At 34.5% G+C, this 23,478-nt stretch overlaps 1 protein-coding gene across 1 annotated transcript; it reads right to left on the bottom strand.

Annotated features, from left to right (window-relative positions):
• Positions 1 to 16,421: 16,421 nt before the first annotated feature.
• On the bottom strand, positions 16,422 to 19,077 carry LOC110874457 (HMG1/2-like protein). Its single transcript, XM_022123102.2, has 7 exons — positions 18,687 to 19,077; positions 18,422 to 18,571; positions 17,397 to 17,484; positions 17,221 to 17,313; positions 17,064 to 17,108; positions 16,902 to 16,974; positions 16,422 to 16,601 (listed from the first exon to the last, which is right to left on the bottom strand). The coding sequence occupies exons 1-6, from the start codon at positions 18,761 to 18,763 to the stop codon at positions 16,906 to 16,908; spliced, it is 522 nt and encodes a 173-aa protein (XP_021978794.1). The 5' UTR covers positions 18,764 to 19,077; the 3' UTR covers positions 16,422 to 16,601; positions 16,902 to 16,905.
• Positions 19,078 to 23,478: the final 4,401 nt, after the last annotated feature.

Here is a 23,478-nt window from a genome sequence, read left to right as displayed (position 1 = left end):
TGTTTAGAAGGGGTTACACCTTGAAACTAGCCCACAAAACCCAACTATATGGGCTGAATTTTGCTGAATTGGGGCTGCCATATTTCTTTATTTTTTTATTTTTTTAAAACATTATAATGAGTAATTTTGTTAGTTAAGTTGTGTAATAATGTGCAACAATGTTTCCCCTAACTTGTAACAAGGTGAAATATGAAATAAAACATGATTTAACTAGATAAAAAGTGTAATGTACAAGTTTTATTTACGAAGCAAGTTCCGTATTTTACAACGATTACAATGAAAGAATGGTTATAAGAACACAAGATTTCCAAATTTTTCTAAATGTAGGAAGTTTGAAAACGCAGGGCGTTACAGTCTCCCCTCCTTTAGGAAATTTCGTCCCGAAATTTATTTAAGAGGAAGGCTTGAAAGAGTTTTTGGCATAAAGGTGATCATTAAGAATTGAAACTTGGGAAGTTTGAAAGTTTTGAAAAGTACCAAATTTTGGAGAACATCAAGGTAGATTTGCAAGGGGAAGTTTTTAAGGATAGTATAAAAAATCATACTTTCGTAAAACCTGTTTATTGAGAGGAACGGAAAGGTTTGTTACTTTAAATAAAGCAATAGAGAGATACTAAGTATAGTTACACAAGAATCAAGAATAGGGAGGCTATTTTATAGGTAATGAGGTAAGTTAGGACTCAAATGTTTAAACAAGCTGGATTGCGAACGAGTTTTGTATAAAATAATACGAGTATAGAATGAACGAATGGCTCTTAAAGAGTACAAGTATGTGAATAGCATAAGTGTTGGATAGATGAACGTAGTGTGTTAAGGATGAAGTCTCGTCATGAATAATCGGATATAATGCGTTTGTGAGTTGCGTGAAGTTGTATTAGGTCCAAAAGGTCTGCAACACACTGAATTTCTCATGGCACGTTTTACGAAAGTTTGGTAACATGGTGAAAACACTTATATATAGGAAGTACCAGCGGCGTATCCACCATGTTTTGACCACGTTACGTCCGTTTCGTCTTCGGTGTCATGTTACGTTTCGTGTATTACCATACGCAGTAGCACACTCTATGGTTCTCATACGCCTATCACTATAATCCCGTGTGCACCCGTGATTATTTTGATCGTCGCATGGTCCGCATAGCTTGTACTAGTTGTGTATGAATCAGGGTATACATAAAAAGTTTAGAATGTGTACGTACAAGAATATAGTATATAAGCAAGTCCATGTTCAAGTATGTGTGGGACCCACGCAAGCGAATCCCTCAGGTTACGCTCGCGTATAGGTACGAATGTATGAACCATGAGTAAGGATGAAAGTATGAGCATAAGTTTAAGTATGAATACGCATGTATGTATGAGCATAAACATAAAACGTGTAAGTAGTATGTGTATAAGCAGAAGCGTAAAACGTATAAGTAGTATGCGTATAAGTACAAGCATAAAACGTATGAACATAGGTGTAGTTATAAAAAAATAAATATTGCGTATATAGTGTACGTTGAGGCATTGCGGATTAGAAAGGCTAAGTATGTAGATACGAACGATATAAATGGTGTTATCGCGAGATATCGACTAAAACGTGTATGACGATGTGCATGTATAGTTGTTCCAACAAAACGTTGAGTTTATCGAATCAAAATTAGATTGAGCCTGGTTTGAAAGGTAGAATATAGTTTGTATATGTAAAGGAACATAAAGTACTCGTTGGTTATGCAAAACGTATTTTGTAACAAATAGAAATGCTAATTTTGTTTAAAAGGTTTACGTAATCCGAAAAAAAATGGTCGGTCCCTATGAAGTCTTCTTGCGCACGTGTTTTGTAAATTGGTGTAGGAAAAAGGTTTTCGTTAAAAAGTAAGTTCGTTTCACCAAAGAAGAAATTATGAATTTAGGAGGTTCTTGTGAAAACTAGGATCCTTAGAAGAGAAATATAGCAAAAGGACTTAGTGATTAAAAAAATTAACAAATGATTTGTTGATGTTGAAAAGGGTATTTGGTAAACGGGCATATAACATCTATGAGGTCTTATAAGTAATTGAGAAATGTTAGTTTGATTTCGATTAAGAGTGGAAGTCTCTAGTATGATGATATAATGTGAACGTGTTTCAGTTAATAAATCAGATGTGAAGTTCATGGGCAAGAGATTCATTAGACCGATTAAATTGATAGGTAGCATTTCGTAAGGTTTGGAAATTCGTGTAGTAAAACGGTAAAGACATGATTAAGAATCTCGTGTATATGATTTGAGTGAAAATGGATGGTAGAATAAGAAGTACGTTTGATAAACAATGTATTTTGAAATCGGTATAAGTAGGTATTTTGAATAATGATAAATGATTTAGGTATAAAACATGATCGGGTTTGCATAATAAAATATTTTGAAAGATAAGTTTTGGGTAACGGTCACCTAAGTAAGGGAATCACCCCTAACTCGTTGGTGAAGTCGTTTTAAGGGAAGAGGGGTGGAGTCAATCGTCAAGGTAAGGAAGTCACTCCAATCTCGATGATACATCTCCACTAGTTGTTACAAGGAATATGAATTTAAATTATATGAAAATCATGCGTATATAAGTGTATCGAAAAGGTTCGATATGTTGTGCGTGTGAAAAGAGAAATCAAAGGTAAACTCGAGGTTGAAAGATTGCATCGTATAAAATGAACAATAGAAACACATGTTTGACCAAAGTTTGGAGTGTTCCAAAACAGAACTTTGACTAACCAAAGTGGTCGAAAAGTCTTTTGAATTTGAGGAGCATGTTTTGGCCTAATAGGTAAAATACTCTCGCCGACAAGTCGGTTAACGGTATTTACCCTTCCGGTTACTACATGTCCCAAATCAATCGAAATTTCAAGACTTGGCGGGATTTATGAAAAAAATGCCAAGGAGTGGAACTAGTCGACAAGGTGCGGGTTTCACCCCTAACTTGACGATTTCGTATCCTAAGTGTGGTTGGTACTCGTCGGGTCAAAATTTAATTTCGACGTGTTGACGAGGGTCCACTAGAACTTGAAATTTGAGATTTACCATTAAGATGTGGATTTCACTCCTAGCTTAATCGCGATATCTCGTGTAAAAAAAAGAATAGGTAGATTGAGAGTCGTTCACCAAATTGTGGGTTTCACGCCTATTTTGGTGAATTCGTCTCATTTGTACAATATGAGTGTTGTCGGATTTAGAATAATCGAGTAAAATGCATGAGGGAAGTGTATGTCGAAGGAGATACACAAACAAGTATAAACACATAAGAAAGCATATCAAGGATGATACTTAAATAATGAAATAAAACAAGTATTAACACATAGAGAAATATGTCAAGAATAACACATAAAGAATCGAACAACGAAACAAGTGTTAACACATAATAAAACAAGCATTAATGCGTAAGAATAACATGTCGAATATTACACATGAGTAACATACATGTTTAAAAGAGCATAAATAAGTAACAAATAAAGTATCATGTAGTAGTCCAAGCAAAGCATACGAATAAGGTTCTAAAACTATAGACTAGGCTAAAGCATTCCTACTTTTCCTAATTCCCTATAGTTATGGCTCTGATACCAATCTGTCACACCCCAACCAATGGCGGAAACATCGGGATGAGACGAAGTGTGAAGATTGCTCGAGACATCATAACACTATTTGTGACAATAATTTAATAATCCAAGTTTCATTTCATAACTTCAACTAGTCAACATTACAAGAAATTCCAAATACAACAAGTTTAACCAATACAACATGATAACATAACAAAATTTGATACAACATATTCAACCCTAACGTCTATATGTGTATCTAGGCATCAACGCTACTTCTTTTATAGCATCATCATCAACCTGTAACATGTTTAAAATACAATTCAATGCAAAAGCAAAGGCGAGTATACAAGTTTGGTACGTACATAGCATAAGATAAAAAGTGTGAACAATTCCTCATGGCAAGCATATGATTCAAGATAAACATTAAATATGGCATGTGTCTAACATATCAAACCAAGAAAACGCAATATGCTCAAGACATAACCTCAAGTTTACGGGCGGGTCGTTAATCCTATAGCGCTACATATGTCAAGGTTTGGCTCGTACGAAGTTAATGATAAGTTCAACACATAAGAATAACCCAAGTTTAAAGTATCAAGTCATCACGTATACAAGCATGTTATAGGAACGTTCATGTGTTTAATAAAGTGTTCATGTGTAAGTTAATAGGTAAACATGTTACACCCCAAAAGTGGTAAAAGTAAAAAGGGGGAAATACGAGTATACTCACGGTTTACAAGTGGTGACTTGAAGTTCCGAGAGCAAGTTTGTGGATGAATTAGTTCGGAGCACCTTGTCCTTCTACACAAGGAAACGTAGGTGTGTGAGTTTGGCGTATAACGGAAGATTATAGATTCGGGGTTTTTAAAATATAGAAAGTAACATAGGTGAAAATAATCATCTTGTACACATAACTCTTGTTCTTGACACCATTGAAACTCAAAAGAGTTGGTATGATTTCATGGATTCTAAGATCCATTAGAGTCGTAACAAGGGCATGGTCATAGATGATGTAACGTCCACTTAACAAATAACTATTAAGTCATCATCAAGTCTTAGTTACTTAGATGTATACATATAGAATAACTTAGATATTATATAGTTTACAAGTCTTAAGATTCAAGCATGAGGTAGGAGATTAATGTCTCCATTTAGGTACCTCTTTGTGTCATAGAATACATACATGAGGTAGGAAGAACAAGCTTTCATTTAGGCACCTCTATTGTTCACCACTACACTTGTTGTTATAAACAACAAGGAGGGTCATGAACATACAAGTATCAAGGTATTAACAACAACTAATCTATAGCAAAACATCAAGTAATGAGTGGATTCTTATGAAGGATAGCCCAAGCTAATCCAACCATCACACATTCAACAAGTTTCACACTTGAACATTACTTGTGGGTAAAACCCTAATTAAAAACAGAAAGTTTATGAGGTTTTAACCTCTGATTTAGATGTCTCAACCATGTTTTTAAGCTTAACCAACCATAAGAGGGGTTGTAAGCATTAGGACATTGGTTTGAGATGTGTTTCACACAAGTTAGATGAAGTTTGCATAAGTTTGAAACAAAACAGAAAGTTTTTGGTCAATTTCGGAGCAATTCCAGGTCTGATTTCTCCAAGGAGAAGTCTAGGAATCGAACCCCATGATTATACAAGCAAGTAGGAAAAAGAATCGAGTGAATCGGATAAGAATTGAGTGAGTTATGCTCATTTTCGTGAAGGGGTGTCAATCTACTCGAACCTTTGCTTTCAGCTACGGTTTGGAGGATGTTTTGAGAGTTTTTAGTGTTGCAAAAGTGGTAGGGAGGCTGGTTATAAGTGGTATTTATAGGGGGAAGGATTAGGGTTTCAATGGGTTGGGCTTTGGAAGTGTTTAGAAGGGGTTACACCTTGAAACTAGCCCACAAAACCCAACTATATGGGCTGAATTTTGCTGAATTGGGGCTGCCATATTTCTTTATTTTTTTATTTTTTTAAAACATTATAATGAGTAATTTTGTTAGTTAAGTTGTGTAATAATGTGCAACAATGTTTCCCCTAACTTGTAACAAGGTGAAATATGAAATAAAACATGATTTAACTAGATAAAAAGTGTAATGTACAAGTTTTATTTACGAAGCAAGTTCCGTATTTTACAACGATTACAATGAAAGAATGGTTATAAGAACACAAGATTTCCAAATTTTTCTAAATGTAGGAAGTTTGAAAACGCAGGGCGTTACACATCTGATTCGTGATTTCTGTCTAAGATCCAAGGCTTGGGTCTCTTCCGCGTTACAAATAATACTCTTGTTTTCGTAAAACATCCATTCCTCCTCCTCGGTAAAATCTCTATGGTCAAGAATAGCTTCTAAAGTCTCGAGTTCATTCTTAACGGCTTCCAATTCTTCACCTTCCTTCCGATTTAAATCATCTTTCCACGCTCCCAACCGGTCTCTAATGAAACTTAGCTTTCTAACCAAAGTAATGTCAGTATTAACATCAATTAAATCAAACTCAGAAACAGCTTTGGTCATGACATCATCAAAGCCCGGTTTACTAATCCACGAATTAAAAAACCGGAAAGGGCGCGTGCCGAAGTTCCTCGACCGACACACCAAAACAATAGGATTATGATCCGACCAAAGTCTTTGAAGAACCCGACAACTAGCCGCCGGCCATGAGTTAAAGAAGTCATAATTTACTAAGAACCGATCAAGTTTGCTGCACTTACTGCCATTATCGGAGAAAAATGTGAACTTCCTGCCGCTCATACTGTACTCTAATAACCCCGAGTCAAAAATAAATTCGTTAAAATGATTAGCACAGTTCTGCTTGAAAGCACAATTTTTCTTTTCCTCTCTGAACCGGACTGCATTAAAGTCACCTGCTACGAACCATAAGCCATCGTTCAAATATATTTGTTTTTTAGCTCTCCCCATAAAGACTTTTTAGCCGACACCCCCTGGGGCGCGTAAACATTGAGAATATTGAAAGTAGAACCACAACACACTAAGGTTCCTCTAACATGCAAAAAGTGCATGTTTTTAGAACCACCGACTGTCTAAACAGCTTCTCATCCCAGATGCAAATTAAACCTCCAGACAAACCCACAGACTCTACAAAATCCATCCCAAAATCCTTTTTACCCCAGATCATAGCAATATCGGAGCGAGAAATAATTGAAGACTTAGACTCTTGAAGAGAAAGAAACGAGATGCCATGCTCATTAACCAGCTTCCTCACCCAACCGGATTTATTAGAACCCCTAATTCCCCTAAGAGCATCTCCAATAGTCATTTTTTGTCATTTTTTCTTGCCTATGTGGACATGCATTTCATTTTTTCTTATTGTGGGAAGTGTTTGTAACATCCATTTTTTCAAGTATGTACGTGAGCAAGAACTAGAAGAAATGAGAAAAAGGTGGGGTAGTGTGCAGGTGGTGGGGCCAAGTGGAGGGTGATGAAATAAAAAAGATAATATCAAATATAAAAAGATATGTATTATTTGTAATTAATACATATAATAAAACTAAATATTCTAAAACTATTAATATAAAATTAAATACTGTAAAATTTAAAACTAAAGTTTTAAACTTAAAAACAATACCTTATTAGCAATTATCAAATAATATAAAATTAAATATTCTAAATTTACTTACAAAAATATCTTTAAATTTATAAAGTTATAAAATTTATATTTCAGATTTTAAATATAACTTTTAAATTTGAATTTTTAAAATTTTCCTCCAAACCGCTATATTTTCAAATTTCAAATTTAAAAATTTCCCACCCATAAAATTAAATATTCTAAATTTACTTACAAAAATATCTTTAATTTTAATTATTGTAAGGTTTAGTTTGTAATTTTAATTATTGTAACGTTTAGTTTGTGTAATTTTAACTATTGTAATGTTTAATATAATGTTTTAACTTTCGAAATGTTTTTAAATTTCAAATTTTATAATTTCCCCTTCATAAAAGTATCTAAATATTTCGTATATTTTTTTGTTAATGTAAAAAACTGATAACTAAAAATAAATTTAAATTTTTAAATTTTTATCCATCAAAATAATTTAAAGGATTCTTAAATATTTTATTGAAAGAAAAAGATAGGTAATTAAAATTAGGCGAATAGGTGAAGATTGCTAGTTCGATCCTAGGTGAGGGTTTTCCCCGATTCGAAGTCGAGTGTATCTCGATATGGTGAATTTCGCCAATAGCCCATTTGAAGGATTCGTTGGCCGTTAAAAAAAAGAATAAACACTTGTTTTTAATTTTGAAGAAAAAATAATAATCATGTTATGGAAGAAAAATTATTATATGTATATATAGTATAGCCAACTTAATTGAAAAACCTAATATGTACTTTGACTCATTTTGGTTAAGTTAACCATTTTGTTTAATTATGGCTACTAAACCTGAATAAACATTACTTAGGAGGTGTAGAGTTATAGTAGATTGTTCTGATTTTCAGCACTTAAACATTACTTTAATGAGAAGTTATTGAAGGTTGTTTCGGATTTGCATGATTGATATAAATTCAATAAAATTAATCTCTAGTTGGAACTGATTACCGGTAGTAACTTGCTTCTTTTCTGATCATTGGTAGCTAAGATCAGCTGCAACTTGGCCTATTAGTGCCAAGGATGATTAGTACTAGCTGATCAACAACAACTAATGAGTAGTATTCGGTCAAAAAAAAAGTTGGTCATCAAGGACGATTAGGCCATTGTTAGCAATTAGGAAGATCAGCGTCAACCTTTAACCTACAACCACTAGTCGAAACATTGTGATGGTTCCTTAAGTATGAATGGAGAATCTTTGTTTTGATTTTGGTACGCCGTTTCCATAACATAACTGCATATTTGTTCTTGTTTAGTCGGTAAATTCCGATTGAACTTCTCCTTGTCATCCCTAATCAAGACACCAGGATATTTTGATATTTTGAGATATGATTAAATTATCTTAAGACATCAAGCAAAACAACCTAAAAATGCTCCCATGAACCCTGAGCCCTATATAAATCTACATGTTCATAGCTTACTTTTTTTATCTTTGCGTGCCATTTCAAATTCTTGACAAAACTTATCAAACACATGCCTTAATAATTCTCAAATGTGTCAAATTACATAGAGCTCAAAGTGGTGATCACAATATTTGGAACGGAGACTTGATCAATACACACAATAAGTAGAGCCCTAACCACTATGTGTCATGTAAGTGTTATATATTTAAGAGTGTGTTGGACTCTTCGATTACAAACATCACAATCGACATCTTATCACTTGTGTAAAATTAGGGTTTAGATTGTTTGAAACATACAAGGTTTATTGATGGAGAAAATTCTAAGGTTTATTGATGGAGAAAATTCTATCTTAAAAACATTCAAGAATAGTTCACCAAATTAGGAGATAACCCCCACCCCCTCCCCCCAAATGGCCAAGGTTTCAAGTTCAGGCGGTTTGTCTTTAGCTCTAGGTCCAATTAAAGCCAATACTCATGCATCATACTACCCGAGTTAAAAAAAAATCCTCGACCTTGAGTTTTTTTATGTAAAATTGACAACACAAATCTAAACCAAAACCACTTGGATTAAAAAGAACATCAACCTAATTGCTATTCTTGCCCGACTTTAGACTCGTACCACGTCTATATGGTTACTAGAATTCTTCAAAAAAACATAGCAACATTGATCAAAATTTTAAGTGGGATGCGAAAACATGCTCAGATCTATAACTAATAACTCTAGAACAAACTATACTATTATGTTGTTTAATATCCTCTTGATGCGCACGTTGAACCCTCACAACTAGGGCTGTAAACAAACCGAACGTTCAGCGAACAGTTCGTGAACCGTTCGCCGGGAAGTTCGTTTATGTTCGTTCGATTAGCTTAACGAACGAACACGAACAAAAAATTCTGTTCGGTTAGCTTAGCGAACGAACACGAACACATGTTTCGTTCGTTCAACTGCGTTTGTGAAGGTTCGGTAATATGTTCGTTTACGTTTGTTCATTTTCGTTCGTTCGTGTTCGTTTGATTATATTAAAAATAATAAATAATAAATCTTTTATCTAAACATGTTGAAAACTTGAAACCCTGTCTTTTTCTAAGTTAGCTAAAATTTGGACACTCGAAGACTTCTTGTGTTTTGATTTATCATTTGACTTCTTGTGTGGTGTAGTAGACTTCTTGTGTTTTAATTTATCATTTAGTGGTGTAGTAGACTTCTTGTGTTTTGATTTATCATTTGATGGTTGTATTTAACTACTTATATCCAATGTTTAAGGATAACAACGTTTTTTATTTTTATTTTCAAGTTAAATGTTCATTTACATTCGTTGTTATTTGCTTGCGTTCATTTGTGTTCGAGACCAGTGTTCACGAACTGTTCGTAAACAACTGAATTTCCTTAACGAACGAACACGGACATAAACTTATGTTCGGTATGCGTTCGTGAACAGTTCGCGAACATGTTAATTTCCTTAATGAACGAACACGAACATGGCCTTGTTCGTGTTCGTTCGTTCGGTTCGTTTACAGCCCTACTCACAACACCCTACTCATTTGATTGGTGGAGATGAAGTAATTCTAGAATGAATATTTAAGGGAGTAATTAATGCTTATAAAAGTGCGGAGTGTATGTTTTTTTTTTAAACGGCTGATTTCTTTAATTCCTGTCGTCTGTGGGACTTGAACCCAAGACCTTCTCTTTCCCAACCTAGATGTTTTAAAGGCTTTGTCTTTGCTAATTGACCACCACCCCATTTAGGAGTGTATGTAACTAAGATTTGAAATCATAGAGTGATTGTGAGTGACTAGTTAGGGGCCCTTTCTTTACCTCTTAATGAGGCTTTTAATGGTTCAGAGCTCTTATTGTTTTAACATTTAATGGTTCAGACTGTTTGTTTCGTAAACAAATGTCTGAAGGGTACAAACATTTGACTCTAAATGGTTAAGTATTATACCAAGTCTGAATTGGTTAGAAATTTGCCTCTGAATGGTTAAGCATTATGCTGGCTCTTAATGGTTCAGACCTCTTACTGGTTCAGCACTTAATGATTCAGTCCTCTTACTGGTTCAACACTTAACCATTCAGAAGTTGCTAAATAGCCTCTTAGGTTATGCGGTATGGTGATGGTCCTCCCTTGGAGGATGATCCGTCACGTAGGCGCCACGTAGGATGGGTGTGAAGATAAGGCAAAGAAGATGGAGGTATGAAAATTGAGGGATAGACCTAAAATGTATATGTTTACAAATTTTGTAATTAACATCTATGTTTATAATTTTGCAGTAAATTCAGTACCCCATCCTATGTTTTTAGACAAAGTATCACCAATATATTACCTTCGTGACCCACTTTTACTAAAGGGTTTTCAATGAATACGTTTGTCATCGAAAACCCTCTCTTTTGCAGTAAAAATAATTTGTTTGACAAATTTTGTAATTAACATCTATGTTTATAATTTTATTATAAATATTACATCTTTTAACATGAAACAAAAAGAGTAAAGTATGCTCTCATGTCAACATGAGAGATTTAAACCAGTTATTTTTATAGTTAGTTCATTCATATTAATTGTTTAGGATCATAAACAAAACATAACCCTTAACAACGTTGTTAGGTTACCTACAAAAACATAAATAAAAATTAAAAAATAGTAAAGGCCGTAGACGAAAAACAAAATGTTGTTGAGTGGACAAAGACGACATTATTGTCGTTAGTAAACCTAACAAAACATATGGTGTGTGGTTGCATGGGACTTGCAACCGTATGTTTTTTATAATCTTAATAACATGATGGAGATGTGTTTTTTTATTGTTTTCAAAAAATATTTAATTGGTAAATTTTATATTTGATTATTAAAAAATTATGTTGTTGTATAGCGGATTAGCGGGCATCTTTAGGAAAAAATATTGTGCATAATATAACTAAGAGATATGCATATAATAATCATGTTAATAATATAAAATTTTAAGAAACACACATTTCTAATTCTATAAACAAATATATAAGAGTAGTAAACTGCGAAAATCATCGTTAAGGTTTCAACTGGACCACTAAGGTGTTATAAAAGTTGTCTGATCCATCGATTTCTTTAACACGGTTAAAAACTAACATTAAATTTGGATGCAGTTTCTTAGTTTTAATGTTTCTCTAGGTTTGTACAAACGTTTCTTATACTTCATACTTAAATTTTATGTTCCGTAAATATAATATTTTAGAATTCCTTTTAACTAGTTAATTTATTTAAACTATTTAATTTATTTATATATATTATTTTTAAAGTTAAATGATAACTTTCTAAAATTAGAGTTGACATTTTTTTTAACAACTAATTTTTCCCCTTAAATACTTACATCTCACAAGGATTAAAGCTTGGTCTCCTCACAAGAAATAATTCCTCTTGACATTTAATATCTAATCTATCTATTATTAATATAAGCAACCTTTATTCCACACGAAAAATGGCAATTACAAAGCAATGGCAGGTAGTCGGGCAACAAGTCGCGCCGCCACCCCCTTTTGAATAGACATCGTTCAGCAAACAGTTTGTGAACTATTCAGCAGGAAATTCGTTTACGTTCGTTCGTTTAATAAATGAATGAACGAGAACATAAGTCTCGTTCTTTCAATTGTGTTCATAAACGTTCATTCTTCTTCGTTTGTTTATGTTGTTCATGAGATTTTGGTACTTTATTTGTTTTATCTAAACTTTTGATATTGTTTAACAGTTATTTTTTTTATTATCCTAAATTTTAAAATAAGAAACCCTATTTCCACCGTGGTTATGCATCATTTCTCTATCCTTTCTTAATATTCACATTGATGAACACTATCGACCTTTGTTCCATGATTATGACTTCAAGTTCCAGCTACTCCCTTCACCATCCACCTCTAGCATTTGTCGCTTTCGTTAGTGGTTGTGTGTGTGAACACGTTCATTTTCTTAATGAACGAACACAAATATAAAATCTTATTCGGTAAATGTTCATGAACTATTCATAAACACATTTATTTTCTTAACGAACGAATATGAACAAGACCTTATTCATATTCGTTTACAGCCGTACATCGGTTGTTTACCAAACAAGAAGAATACTAATTTCCATCAATAGTTTATTAGATTATTAGTATTTAATTCAACAGTTTACATTATTGATGAGTAAACTCTGTAGGTTTTTGTCGTGTGTAATGGGGACCCCTTCCAGATCCCTCTACGATAGTCTGCTGATATTCCTTTGTAAGTCTTGTTTATTTTATTCTTTAAAATAATATTTGTAACAGATTCAAAATCTCAAATATAAATGTGTCATACCATAGTTGATTTAATATCCTTATTAATCAAATCTTAAGAGACAAACATAAAATTAGTATTATGATTTTTATTAACAACAATCTCTAAATTATTTAGGATAAATACACCACTACAACCTACATTTTATAGGATTTGAACCTTCAACTTTTTATTTCGTAAGTTAGCTCCCTTAACCACATGATATCCCTTCATTAACATGAAAATATTAAGGAGAATAAAAAATCAAAATCGTATGTTTTTTTAGGATGTGGTGTGTGGCTCGGGGAGAGCCACTTGTGTCGACGCCGAAGTGGAACACCCCCTCCCCCCATTTGGTTTCGGTGGGCTCGGGGAATTCTCCCCTTTTTCCTCGACTGCATTCTCTCTCCCCCTCTCTCTCTTGTGCTGATGGGTTCGGTGAAGGACCTTGATGGGATGGAGAGAAAGGTGGTGTGAAGTGGAGGTAGAGGTGTACAAATCGGTTTTTTTAAAAAACCGGTTTCGGTTATTAACTGAACCGGTTTTTTTCACCCAAAAAGAAAACCGGTTTTTTTATAACCGGTTTCGGTTAGTAACCGGATTTTCAAGTCCAAAACAATAACCGGTGTAACCGGTTGGGACCGGTTTTTAACCGGTTTTTGCCAAAAAAACCGGTTTTTTAAAACCGGTTTCGGTTATTAACCGGTTTTTCAGATCAAGATTAGTAACCGATCACAAACCGGCGGTTCGGTTATAAAACCGGTTAAAAAAACCGGTTTCGGTTTTTTTCCAGTTTCGGTTATAAAACCAGTTTTTTTGTACACCTCTAGGTGGAGGTGATCGGTGGATAGCAACCACACCCCACAATCTTGTAAGTTTATGTAATAATGAAACCTAGTGCCCACACTTATCATGAAAAAGTTGTGAACTAGGTACTATTAGTTTGGCAATTTTTATAGGAAATAATTGAGGTCCAATAATTTGTAAAAAAAAAATAAATGCAAGATGAGTTAATTAAAAAAACATGGTATATTTTTGTGAGTTAGCTTTTGGACAAATGGGTATTTTGGTAACTTTTTTTTTGCATCTCCAGGTTGGAGTCTTATGTGCCACAAGTTCATATTTGGTTGTATGGATTAAAACAGAAAATAAAAATCCATTTGGAAAAAAAAAACTTATGAAAGAAATGGTTGCTTCATTTGGTGTTTTAATGAAAGAGTTACTAATTTGCTTATATGTCAAGAGTACGCCTTCTAGTTATAGTCTTGATTGATACATTCATGAAAAGTAACGTAGAGGTTCATTAGTTGTTTTACATAGTAGTACAACACGTTTTGTAAGGTAACAATAACGTAGAAGGTTCGTTAGTTGTTTTACATAGTAGTACAACACGTTTTGTAAGGTAACAATTAAGAAAAAAAAATGTATAATAGTAAGTATGAATATAAACGTTCGCTCTTTTGTAAGGTATTATTATCTATATAATACAAAAACTAACTTGGGTTATGTCTCTTTGTTTAAACATTATGTCTTTTAAATACTAAAAGCCACTATATAAATATGAAAGTGTATGTCTGTTAGTGTTTTAATTTTACCTAATCCAATACATATGTTCAATTAAACTATTCAACCATCACCCCGTTCATTACGTTATCACATGGAAATCATCCATTCATTTTAATTAACATTGATCTTCATATAACTTCCGACGATCCCTGATTTGGCGCCGGTTAACATTTGAATTTCAATTCCCGTATCATCAAAAATCACGTAATCTCAAGCTTGCATCGAGAATCAGCACGTGTTCGTCCCGTTCGCTTTCGATACATTTGGCGCTCTCGCCCATGACGTGGTGCGGTTCCTAAAGCGGGTTCAACAGGTGGTAAGCAGTAACACCGCACATGTTAAGGGGCAGAATTTTGTGTTTAGCAGGGTAGGGTTTGCTATTCAGAAAGGGGTAGCGGCGCAGCTTGTTGCTCGTCTACCTGTCATTAGTTTGTAATCGTATTGCGTTTGTTTATAATAAAAAAAATAAAAAAAAAATTCCATATACATATCTTCAAATCGGATTTTTTTTTTCGAACCACATCTTCAAATCTGACATATATGTTCATCACAAGAACCAATAACGAATCAAATTTTGGTAGTTCTAGACCGGAATCGGTGTTTTACATATGGGAATCTGGGGCGTCAAGTTTCTGTGCAGTCATGGCTTAGAAAAGGATATGAGGGAAGAGTGAAGTTTCTGTGCAGACAAGAATCAAATTAGGTTTTCAGATTTCCTCTATAGATGTTTTTAAGAGTTTATTTGGGGAATAATTTGTTTCGAGATGTAATTTCTTTAGTATCTATCTTATAAATTAATAAATTTAAGTTTCACTGGAATCTTGAATCATTACGTATTTATGAACAAATAGATCGAAGAACAACTACTTTTAATCAAATAAACGTTTTGAGTTATAGATTAGTTTTTATGGTTATCAATTTTCTAACTTTGGATTCGATTTACTTACAAGTATGTTCAATGGTGAAATGATCCTCAACAATTAATTGATGCCAGAGGATTTTGAGTTTAGATTATAATGAAATCCGTTGAAGATGACCGCCACATGATTCGCAAATTCGATTGGCATGGACATGTAGGAGGGCCGAGAGTATGCGCCTTCCTTTCCTGGCGAACCTTATTGTTACGGTTAACCATTCAGGATCGATTGATCGTCTTTCGTTTGAGAAAAATACATTAATTCCATCAATGGCTTTGTTTTTCAGCCATCACCCGTCGGACCACTTGCTAGCAGTTGTGGCCCAGGCCCAGAATCACAAGTGGTTGATACAATCGGGTCAGATGTTCTACATCAGGTTGACAAACCTGGGTCACGAATGCATATTAACCGGAATCTGGAGCTCCATGATAAAAGAAGAAATCCAACAAAGATCTGAAGCCCGACCCTTTGGAACCCACGATGCATGCCATCATTAAACATTTTAAAGTTTATGATATTTTATTTCATGAAATTTTATTTCCATGTATTTAATTCCCAGTTATTTGACTTTTTCTCAAAGTAGTTTTCTCCACTTTCATAGGATGTGGAAACATGGATTCTCTTCAATTTCCTGTATGTATTGTTATTGAATGAATAGAAAAGGTGGTAACTTTATGAATGAATATTTTTGTGTTAATCATCTTTGTGTGTGGATTAATTAGTTGTTTATGCTAGGCGTGACATGTTAGGTGGTGTTCTTAAACACAATTTCCAACCGAGGTTGTGAATCTGTATCTTCAGTTAGCATCGCAACACTACGATTCGTTTGGTGGTCAATCTGTATCCAAGTGAGTCGTAGATCTATCCTTAAATTTTATAGTTTGTTTTGAACCAGTACCGTTTGGTCTAATTCCTATCACCACTCCCGGTTAATAAGAAATTACATTGCGTATACTATATAATTTTCGGAACTCATATAACTTATTAAAGAAATTCATAATCAACATCCCGCGACAACGCGCGGATAGGCGTCAACTCGTTGATTACAAGCGTTAAAGTTACATTTTATGTATGTTATTTAGCACTAATTAGTTGACGCTTGTTAACGTACTAGTGAGTAGACAACCTCAAAGTACCAAAAATATAAGCATAGACAACCTTAACATTCATTCATCTTTCCCACAAATCCTATAATTACACTAAAGATAACCATTTTTTCCTAACATAATTACAGGAAACAAAATATAGCTCCTTGATTATACTATACAATAGCCAAAATGACTTGCCAGTTGCCAGTGCCATCAAGAACCATCCTGTAAAAACCAGTAGACCAAACACCAAAGTGGTCAATCAAAAGGGTTCAAGCCAATGAGCCCAATGCATCTGGGTCAGCCTAAAGTGCTCATTAGAGAGAAATGGGCTCAAAGTTCTAACCATTTTTAACTTTTTATGAAAGGCCCATTAAGAAGTGTTCAATCATTAATGTTTATGTTTCTCTCCTTGTTTAAGGGTGAAATAAGTTGATTTTAATAAGTCATATGATTGCTTAATGACCACTTAAAAGCTTCAAATGCGCAGTCTTAAAAGGAATAAACAGAACATAAAGTTCTCACCTTTCTAGTAGAAATAAGAATCCGACCCGTAAGAATCTGAATCGTAAGAATCATCATTGTAGAATCTATCATTCTGTAAATAATTTTAGTACAGATCAAGATTAGTCAAATATATAAAAGAAAATTATAAAAGTTTTAAGATTGTAATAAGCAAATACAAACCTTGTCAATTTTCCCAACCTCTGCAGAATTCACCTCCTCGTCGACCTACTCGCAGTGTCATAAATCAAGATAAATGTTTACAAATCGTAAATCTTAAAAAAATATATAATAATTCAAATTAGCATTTAGAATCCCAGCCAATCTTCATAACACTTACACAAGAACTCATTTGATCTTCAGATTCTTTAAGTAGTTTTTCATAATAAGCATTATTCACCAACTTAGCTTGAACAACATACGGTAGCCTTTCCTAAAACGACATAACAAACGTGTCACAGATCAAAGCAAACCATGGATAAAACAAGAAAACCAAGATAAAAAAAAGATTGGTACCTCGGAAGACATGTTTTTCCATGTTTCAAACCCTTTTCGATCAATTTCAATGTAACTTTTAGCATCACAGTTCTTCACAAAACTTTCCCTACAACCAACAACACATGCTACATTATAGATAACCATGTTACCACGACAACATAGTACGCGATGTTTCAATGTACTTTTCTGGGGATTTCCTTTTCAATGAACTCGCAGACTACTTATTTAAACGGCTTTATTTCACCCTAAAATGGTATATAGGAGTTTTATAAACCGAAATCTGACCCAATGAACGGTAAAGATCGATACTGATAATGTGATCAATGACACTCCGAACTATCACTTTCCATGTTAATGGCAATCTCACTTTAACTGAAAATTAACTCCTTATACACCTAACCTTCATTTATGTCATTTCAAAATAACTTTCAACATGTTCAAGATGATCACATTACCATAATGGATTATCATCGGTCAAAATGTGATAGTTTGGTTTAGAGTTAAATGCCATTTTAGTCCCTGTGGTTTAGGTCGTTTTGCCAGTTTAATCCAAAGGTTTGAAATGTTGTCATTTTAGTCCAAATAGTTTCAAACGTTGTCATTTTAGTCCACTAGGTTAACTCCATCCATTTCTTATGTCAACCAGAAGGGCAATTCCGTCATTTTATATGACCGAATGTCCGAATTCCCCTTCTAGTTAACATAATTACATATAAAATGACTGAATTGCTCTTCTAATTAACAGAAAAAATGAATGGAGTTAACCAGTGGATTAAAATGTCAACGCTTGAAACTATTTGGACTAAAATGGCAACGTTTCAAACCTTTGAACCAAACTGGAAAAAACGGCCCAAACAACAGGGACTAAAATGGCATTTAACTCTTTGGTTTATTAAAATCCAACTTGCCCCCTAAAATTAGATAATCATATCCAAACACCCCATTTTCCTTGATTCTAAATCAAAACATGCTGCAATTCATGGATTCCTAAACATTGAAAAACCAAGTTAACATGAAACTTCAAAAGGAACAAAGAACATTACATGAAAAATCGAAATTCTGATCTGGGTTCATTTTGAAACCTCTGTTCTACCTCAATCTGAAATTCCACTTTCGGTTTCTTCACATCCCTTTTGGATTCACATTCATGCATATCCGCAAGTGCAATCGCTATCGAAACTCCACAACTTCCACTACCAAAAAATAATAGAAAAAAACCATAAACGTGTGTGTGTGAGTGTATATATATACAGAGTACGGAGATAGAGATAGAGGTAGAGATGAAGGGGGATGAATGATGAATAATACCAAGTTTGAAAGGCGCTGCCATCAGGAGCACGACGCAATGCATTGACCCGTTTTCGAGTTCTTGATTGATACGCCATGAATGGATGCTGTTTTAAGCTTTCTGCAAATCTTAATGTTATTGCCTTTTAGGGTTTAAACAAAAGCCTTTAGCTTTATTAAACAAAGTGCGCAAGATAGTGGGAGGGGTGTTATGTGGCTAAAGTGAGCTGGCGGTTGAATTGAAATGGGAATATTTTTTGCCGGTTAAAAAAGGGTGAAACGTATTTCCCGCGGTAAAGTTATTGGTAAACAGCTGGCGTGATTTGATTGGGTCAGGGTTTTGTAGCCAATTGCACGCCACGGTTGCGCCGTCGGTTTTCTACCTCGTACTACGCTACATAAACATATTGATATATTTTTAATTATCGATTATCGATAATTAACATACCAACATAGAACATTCTTGTAAATGCCAACAAAGAACATTCTTGTAAATATGCTACGTTTTATCATGGGCTAACAAAACTATCATTCCATAAAAAATACAAGTAGGGAGCTAGTATGGATGGATTAGGCCATATGCCTTTGTAGTTGTTTGTTTGTGATTCTAACGCCTTTCCTTTCTAGTTGGTTAGTGAAGTTCGTCATTAAAAAACACTGAAGATCAGTGAATCAGATTATAATGAAAAATAATATTTGATTGCAGATACAAAGAGAGAAAAACTCTTATTTTTCATATCACCAACAAGTACATGGACACCGAGTATAAATACATGAAAAATAACAAACTGAAGCGAAAAACTGGAAAAGACCTAACAGTCTAAAAAGACTTATTCAAAACAGCATAAAGCATAAAGTAAACGTGCGCAGAAAACTCGGTCAACTCTGCCCATGACTTGATCCTCTCAACTGCTTTAGCCACTTTGTACGGAAACGTTTGGAGCACTTTCATCATCCCCCCTTGCTCCAAAGCCCTCAATTCCCAAGAGACGTCTAAAATGAGCAAACTTTTCACGTCCCAGAGCTTTAGTTAAGACATCTGCCAGTTGCATATTGGTTCCACAATATTCCAATGAAATTTCTTGCTGAGCCACCATATCCCGAACATTTTGATTTCTATGTGTTTTGTACGACTATGCAGGACTGGATTTCTAGATAGATTTATGGCAGAATAATTGTCACATAAAATGACAGTGGGTAACTCCTGAACCACACCCAAGTCACATAGTATTCTTCTCAACCACACAGCTTGACTGGTTGCAGCCGATGAGGCAACATATTCAGCCTCAGTGCTTGAAAGAGCAACCGTGCTCTGTTTCTTAGAACTCCACGTAACTGCACCACTCCCAAGACTGAATACACTAGCTGACACACTTTTTCTGTCATCTATAGAACTTGCCCAGTCACTATCAGTGTGTACCCAAGCAACCGAACTGGAACACCTCTCTCATACCAGATGCCAAAGTCAAGAGTTCCTGCCACATATCTCATGATTCTTTTAGCAGCTCCAAGATGAAGCTTTGATGGGCTTTGCATAAAGCGTGAAATCAGACTAACAGAATATGCTAGGTCAGGTCTTGTGTGAGTCAAGTAAATCAGGCCCCCCACAAGACTTCTGAACATAACCTCATCAACTTTTTCGGTCTTGTCATCTAGAAACAGTTTCTCGTTAGTATTCATGGGTGTCGCTTCTGCCTTGCATCCTTCCATACCAAACTTGGATACAAGAGATTTTGCGTACTTTCCTTGTGACAAGAAAACTCCCTTTGGTGTTTGCTTCACTTTTAGGCCCAAAAATAGTTTTAATAACCCCATATGGCCATATCTAACATTTCAAACTCCTGCTCCATGCATTCCTTGAACTCTTTTATCAGCTTAGCAGACGAACTGGTGTACACAATATCATCGACATACAAGCATACATATATAATATCACCATCCACTTTCTTAACATATAAAGTTGGTTCATTGATGCTTCTAACATACCCGTTTTTTTGTAAAGTACCCATCAATTCTTGAATACCAAGCCCTTGGAGCTTGTTTGAGGCCATACAAGGCCTTTTTCAACCGGTATACCTTCTCTTCGTTGCCCTGCTTCTCAAAGCCTTCAGGCTGATTGACATAAATTTCTTCTGTCAGCTCTCCATTTAAGAAGGTTGTTTTTACATCCAACTGATGTAACTCCCAACCACGTTGAGCTGCAACAGGGATTACCACCCGTATAGTCTAGAACCGAGCAACAGGAGCAAAAGTCTCCTGATAGTCGATTCCACGTTGCTGAGAATAACCCTTGAAAACTAACCTGGCTTTATGCTTCACAATCTTTCCATCAGCGCCAATTTTCAACTCTGCCCATGACTTGATCCTCTCAACTGCTTTAGCCACTTTGTACAGAAACGTTTGGAGCACTTTCATCAACACACATCAGAAATTACACCAAGAAACAACCAAAACATGAAAAAACCAAAAAGGCTAAACCATAAATGCCAACGCCTAGAAAAAACCCCCTAGAGCTCCTGAAACGAACCACGGAGGATAGGTTGGACATGGGATTGGTACAGTACCCGTACTGATACCAAAAATACCAGTATCGAATTTGAACAAAACTGGGTACCAAATACTGTACCAAATATATAGGTACGGTACGGTTATGAGTACGGGTATTTTCGGTACGGTACCCACTTTGGTACCATTTTGTTTTTGAGCACTTAGACAAGTATTAAATAGGTAAAATTGACATGAGTACCAATATAGTACGAGTACCAAATAGGTAAAATTGGTACGAGTACCAATACGATACGGGTACCATATAGGTAAAATTAATACGAGTACTATAAATACCATAATACGAAATAAAACATAATAAAAAAATGTTTTTAAAGGTCCACATAAAATTCGGTACTAGTACATGTTTTTACCCGTACCAATACCGAAAGTATCGAATACCAAAATCAATAAAACTGGGTACCGATACATGTACCAAATCCCTAAAATCGGTACGGGTACGGATACGGTACGGGTACGAGTACGGGTATTTGGGAAAAAAAAGCTCATCCCTAGGTTGGAGGTAGGGGTGTTCAAAACCGGATATCCGAAAATTCGGATATCCGAAATTTTCGGATACCTGATTTCACTATCCGAATCCGTATCCGAATTTTTGGATATCCGAAATTTCGGATATCCGATCGGTTAGTGAATCGGATATCCGAATACCCATTAGTTATTTGATTTTTGTTTTTTTATTATTTTTTTAATATTCTGGATAGTTTCGGATATTTTTCGGATAGGTTCAGATATTCGGATATCTGATAAAAAATAAAAATTAAATTTTTGGATATTTCGGATATCCGAAATATCAGAAAATTTTCAAAATCCGAATCCGAATCCGAAAATTCGAATATCCGAGTTTCGGATATCCGAATTTCAGATGTTTTGGATTTGGATACCGGATTGTTCAGATCGGATTTTCGGATCCGGATACTTTTGAACACCCCTAGTTGGAGGGAATGTGAACATTGGACTTGAGGAAGCAATGCCTTGATCTGATCCCCTTCATCCTTGTGGTACTTGGTCCTTTTTTTTTCTAGTTGGTGATGAGACCGAATGTTGTGATTATCATGGGCGGACCTACCCACAACCGTGGGTGGGCGTGCACACCCCTTGAAAAAAACAAATTTAGTGCAAATTTTCGTCGAAAATCCTAACCACACCCCTTGAAAAATTTCAACTGTCCCCCTTATAAAAAATATTGTGAATTTATAAAAAAAAAGTAAACACTGATTATAATGAATATGTAACACAATTTATATAATTATTTTTAACCACTTATTCACTTAATTACGTCGGAAAATTGACCTAGAATGAACATCCTTTCTTTATTGATTGTTTTTTATGTGGTGATTAGAAGAAAATATAGATGTATAAGAGTTTGATTTTTTAAAGTTTTTTGATAATTTTTTATTGTTCTAGACTTGTAGTTAATGATTTTGTTGTTTTAGTTAAAGTTTTGTTTGTTTAAATGATCACTAATAAACATTTAAAACTAGGGCTTGAATTTTTGAAAATTAAAATTGAAAATTATGGACTATGGTATTAGTTGAACCTGATTGTTTATCTTTTTTAAGTGTTTAGTGTTGTTTTATGAACTTATGGAGCGATTTATATGTGATAGGAACATGAGTTGGGAAGTAATAGCGCAATTTCTCAAGAGGAAATAGGTTGAACCACTTTTTTTTCCCTCTGGATTCTATAAATTAAAGACCAAGGTGTGTTTTAGATAAGTTTTTTGTTTGTTTTATTTAATGATTAGGAGAAATAAAAGTTGGGAGCGTTTGAACTTTGATGTTTTTTTTGTTACTTTACTTATGATGGTTTTTTATGTTGTTTACTTGAAACTTTGTTTGTTAATGTGATAGGAAGTTAGAAACTAGGGTGTGAATGTTTGAATATTTAAATTGACCCATCCCAGTTCGATCTAATCCGACCCGCTATAAAATTTTGTTTGTTTATGTTTAGTTGTTTTACCTTTAAGTACATCAAATCTTTACCCATTTCATTTACATCTCAACTCTAATAATCCTCTACTCTTCTATATTTTGTAGTTTAAAAAAAATACCTATGGGGGATATAGAGTACTCGAGTGCATTTCTGCCCGACTCGTCTAGTTCGTCGGAATCTACGGGTTGTGTTTTGGATTTTTTTTGAAAAGATGTCTTGGCTCGCAGAGCTTGAAGATACGGGACGGTTAAAGAAAAAAACTGTTTGTCGCGATTGGGAAGAGGCTAATGAAGTTCTAATGAATGGTTACTTTGTT

This window comes from Helianthus annuus, chromosome 9, assembly GCF_002127325.2.
Source record: "Helianthus annuus cultivar XRQ/B chromosome 9, HanXRQr2.0-SUNRISE, whole genome shotgun sequence".
NCBI classification, from domain to species: domain Eukaryota; kingdom Viridiplantae; phylum Streptophyta; class Magnoliopsida; order Asterales; family Asteraceae; genus Helianthus; species Helianthus annuus.
Note: the sequence above shows the minus strand (reverse complement) of the source record. Positions and strands in the feature narration are given on the sequence as shown.

Coding starts and splice junctions, on each gene's coding strand:
- LOC110874457 (XM_022123102.2), bottom strand. CDS start 18,763: ATGGCGTATCAATCAAGAACTCGAAAACGGGTCAATGCATTGCGTCGT. Junction 17,109..17,220: donor AAGATCAAATGAGTTCTTGT/GTAAGTGTTATG, acceptor CACTGCGAGTAG/GTCGACGAGGAGGTGAATTC. Junction 16,975..17,063: donor AGGTTGGGAAAATTGACAAG/GTTTGTATTTGC, acceptor AATTATTTACAG/AATGATAGATTCTACAATGA.